The sequence below is a fragment of the Helianthus annuus genome, chromosome 3 (genome assembly GCF_002127325.2).
Source record: "Helianthus annuus cultivar XRQ/B chromosome 3, HanXRQr2.0-SUNRISE, whole genome shotgun sequence".
In the NCBI taxonomy this organism is placed as follows: Eukaryota; Viridiplantae; Streptophyta; class Magnoliopsida; order Asterales; family Asteraceae; genus Helianthus; species Helianthus annuus.
The window spans coordinates 173,006,568-173,023,586 of NC_035435.2; the positions used below are offsets into that span (position 1 = coordinate 173,006,568).

General features: G+C 33.4%; 1 protein-coding gene across 1 annotated transcript; it reads right to left on the reverse strand.

Moving 5' to 3' along the window:
* Positions 1 to 9,492: 9,492 nt before the first annotated feature.
* On the reverse strand, positions 9,493 to 15,802 carry LOC110930933 (VAMP-like protein YKT61). The gene is made up of 6 exons (XM_022174321.2): positions 15,510 to 15,802; positions 12,720 to 12,817; positions 12,431 to 12,535; positions 12,265 to 12,330; positions 11,874 to 11,960; positions 9,493 to 9,710 (listed from the first exon to the last, which is right to left on the reverse strand). Exons 1-6 carry the CDS (start codon positions 15,703 to 15,705, stop codon positions 9,660 to 9,662), a joined length of 603 nt encoding a protein of 200 aa, XP_022030013.1. The 5' UTR covers positions 15,706 to 15,802; the 3' UTR covers positions 9,493 to 9,659.
* Positions 15,803 to 17,019: the final 1,217 nt, after the last annotated feature.

The window sequence follows — 17,019 nt, forward strand, 5'->3', positions numbered from 1 at the left end:
CAATACGATACTATCGTATCATATAGTGTAGTATAGGTCCCTTATAGGTCTTGTATAGGCCTATCGACGTATACGGGCGTTGTATCGTATCGTATATTGTATAGTATAAGTCTAGTATATGGCCCCTATAGGTCTTGTATAAGCCTATAGGCCTAAACGGGACCTAAACCACACCTATAGTCCTATACAAGTGTTGTATCTTATCCAATAGTCTAGTATCGTATTGTATCGTATCGTATCGTATCGTATAGTGTGGTATAAATCTCGTATAGGCATTGTATGGGCCTATGGATGTGGTATCGTATCCTATAGTATTGTGTTGTATCGCATCGTATCGTATAGTATAGTGTAGTATAAGTCTCGTATAGGTCTTGTATAAGCCTATCGTGTTGTATCGTATCGTATAGTATAGTATAAGTCTCGTATAGGCATCGTATAATTAATATTAGTGTTATTATAATTAATATGAGTTTTTTATAATTAATATTAGTGTTATTGATATTAATATGAGTTTTTTTATAATTAATATTAGTGTTTTATAATTAATATTAGTGTTATTGATATTAATATGAGTTTTTTTATAATTAATATTAGTGTTATTATAATTAATATGAGTTTTTTATAATTAATATTAGTGTTATTATAATTAATATGAGTGTTATTATAATTAATATGAGTTTTTTATAATTAATATGAGTTTTTTTATAATTAATATTAGCGTTATTATAATTAATATGAGTTTTTTATAGTTAATATTAGTGTTATTGATATTTAAAAAGAGAAAACAAAAAAAAACCCTTCAAGACGCCCAGTATAGGGCTATACTGGGCGTCTATGTGGACCAAAAGACCATTATACCCCTGAATTAGGCCTATACTGGGGGCAATTCAGGGGTTTAATGGTCTTTTGGACCCTTCGTATAGCCCCAGTATAGCCCTATACTGGGCGTCTATTTTTATTTTTTTTGTTTTTTCTTTTTAAATATTAAAAAAAGAAAACAAAAAAAATAATAATAATAGACGCCCAGTATAGTGCTATACTGGGCGTATACGAGGGGTCCAAAAGACCATTATAGCCCTGAATTAGGCCTATACTGGAGGCAATTAATGGTCTTTTGGACCCTTCGTATAGCCCCAGTATAGCCCTATACTGGGCGTCTTGAAGGTTTTTTTTTTTTTAACAAACATTTTATACAATATTAATCGTTTTAGCAAACTTTTATACAAAAACAATAAAACTTTTTAAAAAAAAACAACTTAAATTACCCTACCAAAACACCCATTTTTTTACTCAAAAAACATCACCCTCCAAAAACAATCAAATTACCCTACCAAAACATCCATTTTTCAACTCAAAAAAAAAAAACCAACGAGGGGTCCTAATATTAATTATTTAAAATAAAAAAACTTGTTTTTGTATAAAAGTTTTGCTAAAACGATTAATATTGTTAAAATGTTTGTTAAAAAAAAAAAAAAAAAAAAAAAAAAAAAAACCTTATATACGCCTAGTATAGGCCTATACTAGGCATATAAGAGAGGCAAAAAAGACCAATTTACCCCCAGTATAGGCCTAAATCAGGGGCTAAATGGTCTTTTTTCCCTAGACGCCCAGTATAGGCCTATACGAGGCGTATACGAGGCAAATAAGACAAAATATGACATAATCAGAGATTCTCTTGGAAATTGAAAAAGGCTATACGCCTCGTATAGGTCTATACAAGGCGTCTTGAAGGGTGTCCAAATAGGCAATAAGGTGTGTAAATATGTAGACCTTTTAATATTTGGCTTTGAGCCCGCTATTCATACACAAGGTTTGATTATGTGTGCGAACCTATTACTTTTACTTGTGTAAAAATAATATATATTATAATAGCTAAAAGTTTATAAATTATAACCAAGGTTTTAGTTACTTAAAATTATGATAGTCAACAATTTCAGCCCAATCATATGAAAAGTTGAAAACGTTTCATATTAGATAGTGGTTTATTAATAACGATTCAAATATATTATAGAAATAAAAAAGAAATTGATCACTAGAATTAGAAAAAAAATTAACATAACTTAATAACCTACTGAATCATTTTAGTATTTAAAGGAACACATTCTTATTTTAATAAATCCTATTTTATATGTTAACATCCGGGCGTCCTAAGAATCCTAAAAATTAGGTCTAGAGCGAGTAGAAAATATGGACCCTTATTTTAATAAATCCTATTTTATACGTTAACATCCGGGCGTCCTAAGAATCCTAAAAATTAGGTCTAGAGCGAGTAGAAAATATGGACCCTTATTGAGCCAATTTAAAAGGGTTTAAACTTTAGTTAGGTTTAATGTTAAACCTTTTTAATGGGTATTGATAAGTAAAAGAGCAATTCACTTAATTTAAAATGACTTAAAATAAATAATTTAAAACAATTGGCCTTAACGTACAAGCATATGCGATGTAAATTCCACACGTTATAAACCCCTAAAACGAAACCCCGCATATACAAACAGACATACAAATCAACAAATTCGCATGTTATAAAAAGGCAAATCCACATGTTTATAAAAATCCAAATCCGCATGTTATAAGTAGCAAAAATTCGCATGTTATAATTGCATCTCGTACGCATCGTTCGTTAAGCACAATTGTACATTAACTAACCCATATATATATATACGAGTTGTGCTTATGTCATCAGCTTAGAGAACTCGGGCAAAATGAAAACTTATACGAGTTGTGAGAACTTAGAGAACTCGGCCTTACGAAAGGTTTTTTCAAAAGTTTTTTTCTACCAGAAATCCTTAAAAAATTAACTTTTCCAAAAAAAATAAAAAAAACCTGTTTTTTTTTTTCATTTACGGTAGCCGTAACTGTTGTACAAAGTTATGTCATGCTTATGTCATCAGCTTTTTACAGCTACTGTAAGGGGCAGAAAAACATCACTTCAAATTTTTTTTTTTTACTTTTTTACGGGCAGTCTTTCTAAACATTTTGATCTGAGGGTGTGAAAAAAATAGGGCAAAACTTGTACGGAAAGTCCGAGTTCTTGTGTTCCCGAGTTAAAAATCTCTCCCCATCCCTCCCCTCCCCTCCATGTCTTTCCAAATTGGAAAGACTATTATCAGGCAAAAAAAACCCCATTTTCCCTCCCCTCCCCTCCCCTCCCCTTGTTAAGTGGATCTCTGGAACACAGCATAAGTTCTCACAACTCAGAGGGATTTTCCCTTAATCTTGAGACCGGGCCTCTGGGCCATCGGCCACCCAGCCCTCCCTCAAAGTCGGGACTGGTTAAAATTATAAAACTTAAAGCAATAGATAAAAGTTTGGAACGGATACTCATAGCGGGTATCCCCAAGTTTTAATGAATAAAAGTCCAGTTTGTGTTTAAAAAAAGTAGATAAAAGTTTGAATAAGCTAATGCGTATCCTTTTTCTCTCTATTTAACAAGTTATTTAACTCTTGTTATCTCTAATCTATATAAAGTACTTATATTAAATAAGCTATGTATAAACCAAAAAGTTATGTGTTATTGAAATGAAAACAACATTTTCTATTAGGTCGTTGATAATTAAATAATTGGTTTAAGGTTATAGTTAATTTCTAGAAAGTCTAGAAGTTTGTGGTGATGCAAATTCAAGTAGAAAATGGAAATTAGCATATGGTCCCAAATTATTGAGAGATTTCTTATGGAACTTAACTTTTCCCATTGAATTTCACTTAAAATCCATGACATTTTATTTGATGGTTTGAAAAGTTGGTTTTGTTAATTTAGAATAGAATAAACTGCCACTTTGGTCCCTGTGGTTTGATCACTTTTGCCACTTTAGTTCAAAACTCAAACTTTTTGCGTCTGGATCCTTGTAGTTTCAGTTTTATTGTCATTTTGGTCCAAAAATGAAATCAGGTCATATTTGTCTTATAAAATCCTGCTATTTTGTCATTTTTCGCAGGGGCAAAATGATCATTTCTTTTTTATAAATAAATACCATATTTTATAAGACAAATATGACCTGATTTGCCCCTGAGGAAAATGACAAAATTGCAGGATTTTATAAGACAAGTATGACCTGATTTCATTTTTGGACCAAAATGGCAATAAAACTGAAACCACAGGGACCCAGATGCAAAAGATTTGAGTTTTGGACTAAAATGTCAAAAGTGACCAAACCTCAGGGACCAAAATGGCAGTTTACTCTTTAGAATAAGAAAGTTCAGGTGAAAGATAACAATTTTTTCTGTCATAATTTTTTTTGAACGGCGAAAATCTATATAAAAATATAGACGGGCCAGCAAGAAGCTGTAAAACCCAAGGAACGGTTACATGAAACTATCTCGTAAATTGAAGTTACACCATCTACCCCAATTTATATCTTCAAAATTTTGATCTACACCCTATCAACAAGTGTTCCTTAATAATATCCGCTGTTTGTTGAGTCGGTATAGCCCTTTTGATCTCATTTCCAGCCTTCCATATTTCCAGTAGTTTGGAAAATAGCATTGATGATCTTCTTCCATTTACTAGAGCCCACCATGCTATTAACTCTAATGTATCTTTCTTTTAGAGGTAAAGACATAACTCTTTCCCAAATATCTGTCATATATACTCTTGTATTTGTGATAAACAACACTTAGAGATACTACTTTATTATTATTTTATTTTGATAAATAATACTATTTTATTATTATTTTATAATTAATTCTGAAGTATATTGTTATTATTACTAACATTATTATATTAATATCAACAAATGTAAACCAAAACATGGTATACAAAATTTGATGTGGTATAATCCAAGTGGCGTAATACTTATTATGTTACTTTAAAACTGTAAAATAATAATAATTACTATAGTTCATTTTTTAATAGCCACAAATCCCATTTTTTAATAGCCACAAATCCCATAATAACTCTAGAACATAACGTGATTTGTTTAATTGTTTGGTGAGTTTTTTCTTTCTGTTTTAGTTAAACCACGTAGCTAATTATGAGTCGTGACTATAAAAAATTAAGCTAAAAATATTGGCTTAAAATTTCTTTTATATATACACACACCATTGTAAGTTTTGTATATTAAAAAAAACATAATGGAAACAAATTTGAGTATTAATGCAAAAAATATTTCTTTATTATTAGAAACTGTACTACAGTACGTGGTTACATAAAGAAAATATTAAATTATTAGCAATAAAGATTTAAAAATTATAACTTGATATTTTAAGATAAAATATAAATGAAATTAACTTTCTTAAACTAAGAAATAAATTACAAAGGTTAAAAATAAATTCGAATAAATGTCTGAATGGTTCAGATATTTGTCTCTGAATGATTAAGCATTATACTGAGTCTGAATGGTTAAGACTGAACGATTAAACATTATACTGGCTCTTAATAATTCAGAACTCTTATTGGTTCACCACTTAATGGTTCAGACCTTTCACTGATTCAGCACTTATCCATTCAGAAGTGGCAAAAGTGCCTCTTATAATTAAAAACATTATTAAATATTGAACTCCTATTTTCGGATGTATGAAAACGAATGTACAGTGGTTAGAAAATTAATATGTAGACCTTTAACATGTTCTAGATATCGCACTTGTTCTAGACTTTGAAAAATAAATTGCACTTAATTAATTGTCATTTTTAAAAAGTTTTGTAAGTTGGTACAAATATAGTACTTTTTGTATAAATCATCAACGTTGATAATTTGAAGAGTAAATTGTAATTTTAGTTAAACCATCCGTAGTGGGGCGTTTTTTTTTTTTTTTTAAATTGAAAAAAAACGCCTTAAAACGCCCATCCCCCCATTACATGGGGCGTTATTTTTTTAAAAAAATTGAAAAAATCGTGGCGTTTTAATCATAACGCTGCACGGGGTTGGAAGGAAAATGGATGTGGCCAATGGAGTGTGAGGAGGACTTTGACTAGCCAATGAGGAGGACTTTGACCTGCAGCAACTACTTTTCTTTTTTTCTTTTTTTTTAATAATTGGAAGGGGGCATTATAAGACATGCTAACTGACCTGCAGCAACTACTTTTCTTTTTTTCTTTTTTTTTTTTAATAATTGGAAGGGGGCATTATATGTCCACTACACCACTTTTGCAATAATGTCCCATGCTAACTAGGATGACACGTGTCGAATAATGCCCCATGGTGGGGGCATTATTTTGTTCCACCACTACACATCATGGTCTTACCGAGGTTTCATCAAATTTGCTACTTTAGTCCAAATAGTTTTTTTCTTGTGGTTTTGTCTAAATAGTTTTTTTTTTCTTGCCAGTTTAGTCTAAATAGTTTGTTTTCTGCCATTTTAGTCCCTGACTTTTGTCATTTTCATCCAAACCACTAACTCCATTAAAAAAAAATTAGCTAACTTAGGTTAATTTTGGTCAAACTGCATTTTTCTTTCTTTTTTTGCAGGTGCGATGCTATGGGGATGGTGTTGTGTCGGTTTACAGTGAAGATGATGGCGGTGGTTGTTAGTTTTACGATGATAGCGGCGGTGTTGGTTGATGACGTGGGTGGCGGAAAAGTGGCCGGTGGTGGTGGAAATGGTGGGTGTTGATGGTGGTGAGGTGGGTGGGTGGTGACGGTGAAGGCAGGTGGAGGCGATGAAAGAAGGTTATGATGGGGTGGGTGGTGGGAGGAGGTGGCGGTGGTCGATGAAAATGGCAAAAAATGACAAAAGTCAGGGACTAAAACACCAGAAAACAATGGACTAAAATGGCAAGAAAAAAATTATTTGAAATAAAGTGATAATTTTAGTCAAACCTTAAGTACTAAAATCGCAATTTACTTTAACTAGTTTTTTTCCGCCCACGCGTTGCGGCGGGACCCAATGACTATAAAGGCGTGTCAGCAACGGCAAACAGATACCGAATATCAAAACATAAATAAAATGACGTGGTAAGGATAATCACTCCGTCATAAAAAAAACAATTTTAAATAACCTAATATATAATAATAGGACCCACACGTCCTACACGTTGGAAATTCGATTGTTTTCAGTTTAGTTATTACGGTGCTAACACGTTAAAATATGGATGAGCTCGGTACCGGTAACGGCGGCGAAAGTACCGATCCGGAAAATCATTGAAATTAGGTGCCGGCACCGAAAATGCTCGGTACAATACGATATGGTATTGGAAGGTAAAAATCAATAAATACAGGTATGGTGCTAGACCGGTGTCGAACCGAAAGTAACGATTCTGGAAACGCCAAAAGGTGGGTACCAAATTGGTACCGAAAATGATTTGGTATAGTAAATTTGGTACCGATACGATGCCGATTCGTTTACAGGATTTGATACGACTTGCTCATCAATATTCTAAATATGCAAATTAATTTTACATGTTACAATTCATTCATTACAGAAAAAGACAAAAAAGAAAGTAAAATAAGTTGTTGTGTATATAAAACCTCATTTAAACGAAATACAGTTTACTTACTGTGTGTATGAAAAGTAATCTAAATGGTGCAATTACTTGCATTGCTGCGTTGCTACAGGATTTGATGAGCTCGGTACCAACCGGTACCAAAAATACCGTTACCGAAATCCTCAAAAGTGGGTACCGGTACCGAATATACCTAGTATGGTACGGTTCGGTACCGGTCGGTACTGGTATGGTACCGGTATTTGAGGGTAAAAACCGGTGAATACCTATGCAGAACCGGTACCGAAAATACACTAATTTGGTAAATTTGAGACCGGTACCTATACCCGATACCATTTGTTGATCTCTTAATGATGTATTCCATTCTAAATTTAATTTAAAAATAAATTATAAAGCACTGTTCCTGTTACCGAATATACCTAGTATGGTACGGTTCGGTACCGGTCGGTACTGGTACGGCACCGGTATTTAAGGGTAAAAACCGGTGAATAACTGTGCAGAACCGGTACCGAAAGTACACGGATTTGGTAAATTTAAGACCGATACCTATACCACGGTTCGGTACCGGTACGGCACCGGTATTTAAGGGTAAAAACCGGTGAATAACTGTGCAGAACCGGTACCGAAAGTACACGGATTTGGTAAATTTAAGACCGATACCTATACCAAATACCATTTACTGATCTCTTAATAATATATTCCACCCTAAATTAATATATATATTTAAAAAGAAAGTGAATGAACCACTGTTCATTCGGTTTCTTTTTTATCATATGTTAATGTTAATTTGAATGATCGACTCATGTATGAAGGCAACCTTTTGCGTAATATAAGTTTTCTCTCATATTAGTTTTGACTAAAAGTTCACTAGAATGTATTTTTTCTTTAATTAATACTTTCCGATGTATGATACATGTTATACAAATACAAAACATATAATAAAACAATTTTGTGCAGCTTTTCGAACCACATTTAAGTTTTTCTCATATGTACAAAGGCTGATATTGCTTATTAGGTCTATATGTCACTCTTATATACAATTTAGATATGCTCTTGTGAACAGTAGATTAATTGCACTAATTTTGAATGTTAATCACAATAATACCATTGAGAATAATAATGAAATTGCATGTACACGTGTGTAGAGATGAAACATGAATTGCATGTTTATGCCTATGAACTCTGTGCATTTTTTTCATCAATCAAAACTTTGAATGATAATATGTTAAAACTTTGAAAAATCTTAAGTGGTGTTTTAAAATTGCCATAACTTTAATAGGCCATAACTTTAATATTCATAGCATTTACTCTTTTTGCTATCTTGGTAAATATAACATATTTTATCTATCTTTCGATAAAAGTTTTATTCAAATTAAACAGGTCAAATATATTTAAGTTTTTTTGTTCTTTATTGTGACAAATCGAATTAATATCGTCCAAACGATATCGTTAACGATACGAATGTTCATTATTATGATTTTTTCGTCATTCCTACATGTGACGTGACGAACCGAACCGGTTACAACCAAATAACACCGGTACTTGTACCACTATCATCTGACCCAGTATTAGTATTCTTTTTTATTTCTTTTGATGAAAATAATACACGTGTTGATATTCTCTTGTGCGTATATCTCTCAGTTGTTATACCGAGTGTTAGTACTATAACATATCAAACTGATACCAACCAAATGGCCGCTGTAACATGCAGATAGCCCCACTAGTTAGTTACTAAAACAAGTCAAAATTTTAAACCCACACAAATAACTTAGGGAACTGCTTGTTTCAGCTCTTAATGGTTACGTTTTACTGGTTCAACACTTAATGGTTCAGACTATTTGTTTCGCGAACATATGTCTAAATAGTTCACACATTTGCCTTTGAATGATTATACATTATAGACATTTGTCTCTGAACGGTTAAACATTATACTGGCTCCTAATGGTTCAGAGACCTCTTACGGGTTAAATAGTTACTCATTCAGAAGTTGCCAAACACTCCATTAATTTATATAATCAAACACAAACTATTTATAAAGCAACTTATTTTGTCCCAAAAATAAACATTTCCATCATCCAAACACCCAAAAGCATTTATATGCATTTTTTAACACATTAAATAAATGGGCCTATTAAATAAAAAAGAATATCAAACACCCCTTTTCCACCACATATATTACAAAGAGTATCAAGCATAAATCACAAAAGAACTATTTATAATAGTATAAACATTAAACAGCAAACAAACACATCCCAGTGTACCTTGCATCCCATTTAACATTTCACAATATTGTACAACATTGGTTTGTTTTCTTCGCTTGTTTGTAAAACATCTGTTAAACATAAAAAAGAGATCTTATAAGAGCAACAAACAACACAAAGTAAGACGTCAAATCGTCTGGTCGCAACTACATAAAAATGGTCGATTAGAATTCAAGAACTGGATTAGGATCAAATACAAATGATCCTAATTGTAAGAAGTGTAAGAAGGATTTATAGAGTGACAAGTGTCCAATAACCTAAAAAAACCCACTACACAAAAAAAAAAAAAAAAAAAAACCTTAAACATCCACCCCCCCCCCCACCAAAAACCTAAACCCCCACCCCCCACCACATCACCCCCCCCCCCAAAAAAAAAAAAAAAAAAAAAAAAAAAAAAAAAAAAACTTTTTTTGCCGGGTGGGGGTGGGTGTTTAGGTTTTTGGTGGTGATGTAGCGGGTTTAGTTTTAGCTTATTGGATACTTGTCACTCTATAAATCCTTCTTACACTTCTTACAATTAGAAGCCTTTAGGTAGCGTTTGGTATGAAGGAATAAGAGGTGGAATGGAATGGACCATTGTGATGGAATGGAGAAAAGAGTGTTTGGTTTGTCGATGGAATGGAATCGTCCATTCCAAAGTTCATTCCATTCCCTCAAAATCATTCCATCCGCCCCCCTGTTTTTTTTCCATTCCATTCCTCTTCACCCTTCATTAACAACACCACAACCCACCACCGTTGCTACCACACACCACCACCACCACCGTCACCCACCTCCGCCGCCACCCGCCACCGGCGCTGCCACCCGCCACCGCTGCCACCCACCGTCGCCACTGCCACCTTCGATCATCGCCACCACCCACCTTCGATCATCACCACCACCATTGACACTGCCACCTCCAATCATCGCCACCACCCACCGCTGCCACCGCTATCAACCGCCGCCACCGCTATCAACCGCCACCACCCACCGCTACCACCTCCGACCACCGTCGTCGCTGTAACCACCTCCGACCACCCATGCCACCACCATCGCCACCGCCGCCACCTACCTCCACCGTCATCCACCACCACCGCCAACCACCGCCAACCACCTCCGCCGCTACAACTGACACCTACCACCACGCCCTATCATCACCCATCACTGACCACCGCCATCTGATTTTATTCCTTCTTCTTTTTTCGCATACGAAACAACAAAAAGTAATTGTTCATTCCATTCACACATGTAACCAAACAAGACATGGAATGGTAATGATCAATTCCATTACCTCATTCATTCCATTACCTCGTCCATTTCATTCACTCGTCCATTCCATTACCCCATACCAAACAGACCCTTATAGAATAACTTGACCCTTCAAGAACTATATGTATTATATACGGGTAACTTAGAATTCCAGGGTGTACCATTTCAATGAATCGTGTAGGGGTTGTAAACGAGCCAAGACGCTTGTGACATACTTGGATCAGCCCGCTAAAAGCACAAAACAGTCCGAGCTTCAACAAGCCCAAGTTTGAGCTTAAAACTTAAGCTATGTTATAAACGAGCTCGGGCCCAAGCTGAACTAGGCTCATGCGCCTAAACGAGCATGTTACTATAAATAAGTAATTTTATTTTATATAATAAATATATTATTAAATAATAAATATTATTTTATAAAAATAACTAAATAATATAAATTGTATTATATGCATAAAATTATAATAATAGAAATATAGAAAAATAAAATATACATATAAACATATAATATTCAATTAATAATAAATGAGGGATGAGATCGGAACCAAACCGATACCATACAGAAATATACCGAAAACGAGTAAAAGTATAAATTGAATACCGTACCAATTTTGTCGGTTTGGTACCAGTATCGTTGAAAATACCAAAACCAAAAACATGAAAAATGAATACTGATGTATAGATGGTGTTCTACAAGCTACAGCTATTGATTTTTTTATAAATTTAAAATTTTATTTGTAGAAAATTATGAATAAGATGTTTGTAGAACTAACCGTTTGACAATGCTAAAACCGAGTATCATGAGATAAATACACCAAGAATACGTGTGAAAATTGCAGTTTTGTTTTTAGTTTTACTAAACGTTTGAAAGCCACAAAAGGATGTATATATTGCTTTAAAGTAGGAGAAACAGGAAAAACAACTTTTAATATATAATAAAATCAAGAATACCAGGGGGAAAATGAAATAATTAAAGGAAATATATTTCATACCTGTGAAGCTGCACTGAGATCTGAACTTTTTTCCACTAAATTGTCCAGCTTTTCACCTCTTTCAAGGACACTATCAATAGTCTTGTACTGTAAAAGAAACATATTTATGCATCACCAGAAACTTACAAAATAGTATTCATTTGATCAGTTATGTAATACACTAATACATAAATTATATGATATAAATGTTTATGATTTTAGACTGATGTAATCCAGTGATTAACACATATTGTATGTTTTGAAAGTCAAAAAATTTTAATAACTAATAAAGCTTGACCTTTTGTATATATGTTGTGTTACAATATGCAATAATCACGTATATCAGCGTGCATACATCATAAACATAACTGTAACCGAACGTTAGTTCACAAGTCTGTTAAAAATTACTTACAAGTATGATTTTTGTTTCATCCAATTCCCTCTGAATTTTCAGCAGCTTGTCTGCCTGGGCAGGATCCTGATAGTTTGAAGGGAATCAAATAAAAACGAAAAACAATTTAGTACATGTTATCAACTTATGAAACAATTTAGTTTCGTTATAAGCATATAACTAAAACCTGAAATTTGGTCAAAGCTTCATCTAAATAAGGCCACGGTTGGCTGCAATCTGCTTGCACAGTTTTCCATGAATCACCGAAATTCTTTTGGTATTCATCTACCACCTAAACCAACAGTTAATCAACTTGGTGAACATAATGAAAGCACTTGGTGAACATAAAGAAACAAAGTTTAACAGGTCAAATGTCATTGGTAATACATGTACAAATTCAATTACTATAAATAAAGTATTAAGGGTGAATGGATATAATAAAAGAAGATGAAGGTTGGATAAACTTAGTAACTTACTTGGTTTAACAGAGAAAATGCACTTCGAACAGGATAGTGGTCATCCATAAAGCCCAAAGCGCAAAGACCATTTCTATTGTAGGAATGCACCTTGTATTCTGATTAACAAACGGACCAAACAAAACCTTACTTTCTGGTTCATCGAACATCATATCAAGAAAGCAATTATCCACGAAGAAGTAGTTTGAAAATACAATACACTAAATCACAAGCAAATAAACATGTAATGATTGTTACAGAAGTCGGTAATACCTAAATGTACACAAGTTGTGTTAAGTCATGGACTATACAATGGAAAGCGATGACTCAAGCTTCAGTGAACAAACTTCAACACATAATCAATCACATTTATTTACAGACAACTAGACAAGATATATAGAGAGAGAATTATACATTAAAGCATACCAATATATTGAGACATTATCTTATCATCTATACTAGAGTGAATTTCAAGGATTGTCCTTTATCATTATACCCATTTTCAGGCACTGTTCTTTATGTTCAAAATTGATGAGTTTTGTCCTTTATGTTTTCATATCATACACGCTTTGTCCTTTAGGCCTAACCCAGTTAGTTTTTTCAGTTAAATTTGGTCATATGCTTTGCACATGAGGGCGTTTTTGTCAATTCAAAGGTAAGTTCAACGGCAGATTTACAGCTCAAAGCTTCTGCAACCTTTGAATTGACAAAAATGCCCTCATGTGCAAAGCATATGACCAAATTTAACTGAAAAAACTAACTGGGTTAGGCCTAAAGAACAAAATGTGTATGATATGAAAACATAAAGGACAAAACTCGTCAATTTTGAACATAGAGAACAGCGCCTGAAAATGGGTATAAAGATAAAGGATAATCCTTGAAATTCACTCTCTATACTATTATACATTTATACTTGCCCAACATACAACGCAATAAACAATTGAATACTAAAGTGTAAATGTCTAGAACCATAATCAAAATTCAAAAAACACGCTCTCATCATCGGTTAAGGATTTTTCACAATCTAGCCTAGTTCATTGCATAAAGACTTCACAATCGAAAATTCAAAGATCACTTATCAAGAAAACATCTCGATCCACAAGTAATCATTGATTCCTATTTTGCAATTCGCTGATTTAAAGGTCGATTCCTATTATAGACTGTCGAAATTGCTCGAGAAACTCGCTTGACGCTCTATCAAAAAATGCTTAGATCAAAAATACAATCGTTCAATTTCGACTTGGTTGTAAACAAGCAGATCGGCTCCGTTCGGTTTGTAAACGACTAAACGAGCCAAGCTCGAGCAAAGGTAATCTCGCTTGTGAACAGCCCTAAACACGACAAATAGAGTACAATCGGTCCAATCTTTTGTCAAAATTCAAGATCTATAAGATAAACCTAGATACGATTCGAATACCGAATTCACGAAACTGAAACCGTAATCCACCAAACGAAACAACATACCAGAAATTGAAGTTGATCCAGTTTAGTAAACAGATGTTTCACATCTAGCAATTATAAAGCAGAAACATCTTTCCTTAAGACTTAGGGCTTTTCTAGTGTTAGATTTATATCTTTATTTTTTTCATTTAGCAAAGTATTTTTAGATAAATTCATCTCAAAGACAACAAATAAAGTAAAATCAATCCAATCTATTGCTAATATTCAAGCTCTATAACAAAAACCTAGATCTGAATCGAATAGTGAATTCACGAAATTGAAATCGTAATCCACCAAAACAAACTACATACCAGAAATCAAAGTTAAACCTAAATTGATAGTACGAACAGATTGATCCTAATTTCTTTTTCGTATACTCATAAACTTTAATAAAATAACCTAAATTCTCAACTAGATTCAACTCAATCAAACTAATCTATTCACATAAATCAATCCGTTAAACAGAAACACCAGATCCGATTCAACTAACTAACTCATACAAATCACAACATCAATCGAACAAACAAAACACACTACATAAACTAAAAATGAAGTTTCCTGATCGTTTATTCATATACTTCAATAGAATAACCTAAACTCTCAACTAGATTCACCTCAAGCAAACTAATCAACTAAATCATCCTAATCTATTCACACAACTCAATCCGCAAAACACAACAACAGATCCGATTCAACTAACGAACTCGCATAACTCACAACATCAATCGAACAAACAAAACACAGGACAGCAAACTAAATTGAAGTTTCCGTTTCGTAAACTCGTATACTTCAATAGAATAACCTAGATTCACCTCAATCAAACTAATCAACTAAATCATCCTAATCTATTCACACAACTCAGTCCGTCAAACAGAACAACAGATCCGATTCAACTAACGAACTCACATAGCTCACAACATCAATCGAACAAACAAAACACAAGACAGCAAACTAAAATTGAAGTTTCCTTTTCGTAAACTCGTATACTTCAACAGAATAACCTAAATTCTCAACTAGATTCACCTCAATCAAACTAATCAACTAAATCATCCTAATCTATTCACACAACTCAGTCCGTCAAACAGAACAACAGATCCGATTCAACTAACAAACTCACAACATCAATCGAACAAACAAAACACAATACATAACCTAAAAATGAAGTTTCCTTTTCGTATACTCGTGTGCTTCAATATAATAACCTAAATTCCTAACTAGATTCACCTCAATCAAACTAATCCTCTAAATCATCCTAATCTGCTCACATAACTCAATCCGTCAAACAGAACAACAGATCCGATTCAACTAACTAACTCATAACATCAATCGAACAAACTAAAATTGAAGAAACAGAAGAACGAACAACGGTACCTTCGTGTTGAACAGATTGACGTTGAGACGGAGGCGTGCGTTTGGCGACTGTACGGCCAACGAAGACGATGAACTCCTTGACGCTAGACCGCTGGAAGTAACCGAAGTGGCTAACGTCGGTGGAGTTTGCGAGGATGATCGGATCTGATGAACCGTCAGGGTTGCATTTGAGAACAAGCAACGCTGTGATCTTCATGTTCTTCTGCGAATTGGGAGAATCTTGGAGCACAAATAACTGGTTTTTGATGGGGGTTTGGGAATGATGGGTTTGGGGGGATGAATACCTTTTGACTTGCCTAAATTGCTGGAAATATTTATATTTATTAATATAAAAAAGAATATTTTTATATAGAAAATATTTATAAATATTAAAAAAAGAGTATTTTTGTTATAGAAAAGATAAATTAAAAAGTTATGAAATTATAACTTCTTTGTCAACGTTACAATCTCGTATATTACACAGGTTGATGTGATGTTATATAATTATTAATAAATCTTTGTCAACGTTACAATCTCGTATATTACACAGGTTGATGTGATGTTAGGGTAAGGATAGTGTAAAAAGGGCCTAAAGTGTGAGAAGTGTATTATAACACTATATATAATACTATATAACACCATATAAACACCGTATAACAATATGTAACACCATATAATATCATATAACACTATGTAACACCATATAACACTATATAACACGGTGTTTATATGGTGTTATATAGTATTATATATAGTGTTATAATACAGTTCTCACACTTTAGGCCCTTTTTACACTATCCTTACCCTAACATCACATCAACCTGTGTAACATAGTGTTATATAGTATTATATGGTGTTACATATTGTTATACGGTGTTTGTATGGTATTATATGGTATTATATGGTGTTACATATTGTTATACGGTTTTTATATGGTGTTATATAGTATTATATATAGTGTTATAATACACTTCTCACACTTTGAGCACTTTTTACAGGATCCCCTACCTGTGATGTTATATAATTATTAATAAAAAAATATGCTTTAAAACATATGAATTTCATACTTGAATAAACCGTGTATTATACTAACTGAATAAAATATATTGTAATTTGTTAATATATACAGTCGTCAAGATATGTATTTAAAAAAATAAATACTGACGTGATAGTTATAACCTTTGTTAAATTAATATTTCAAAGATTATTTCTTTCAAATGGGCATTAATTATATACTAATAAAATTAGAAGTGAATGAATAGTGAACATATATTAATTAAATAGTGATCTAGGAAATATAAGAATATGGGGTATGGGGCGAGGGTTGTGACGTGGGTTGGGTATAAACGCCTAAGTCACCACCTCGGGTGGGCTTGGGTTTCGGCGTGGCCCCTTAGGCGGGGGTTTCAGCTCGGGCGTTGGGCGGGGCTATCAAGATGACATGGCGTGATCTCATTGGCCAAGACAAGTAGCCGTTTGGGCTAGCCGTTTGCCAACGACTATGTGTTTAAAAAAATCTATGAAATATTAG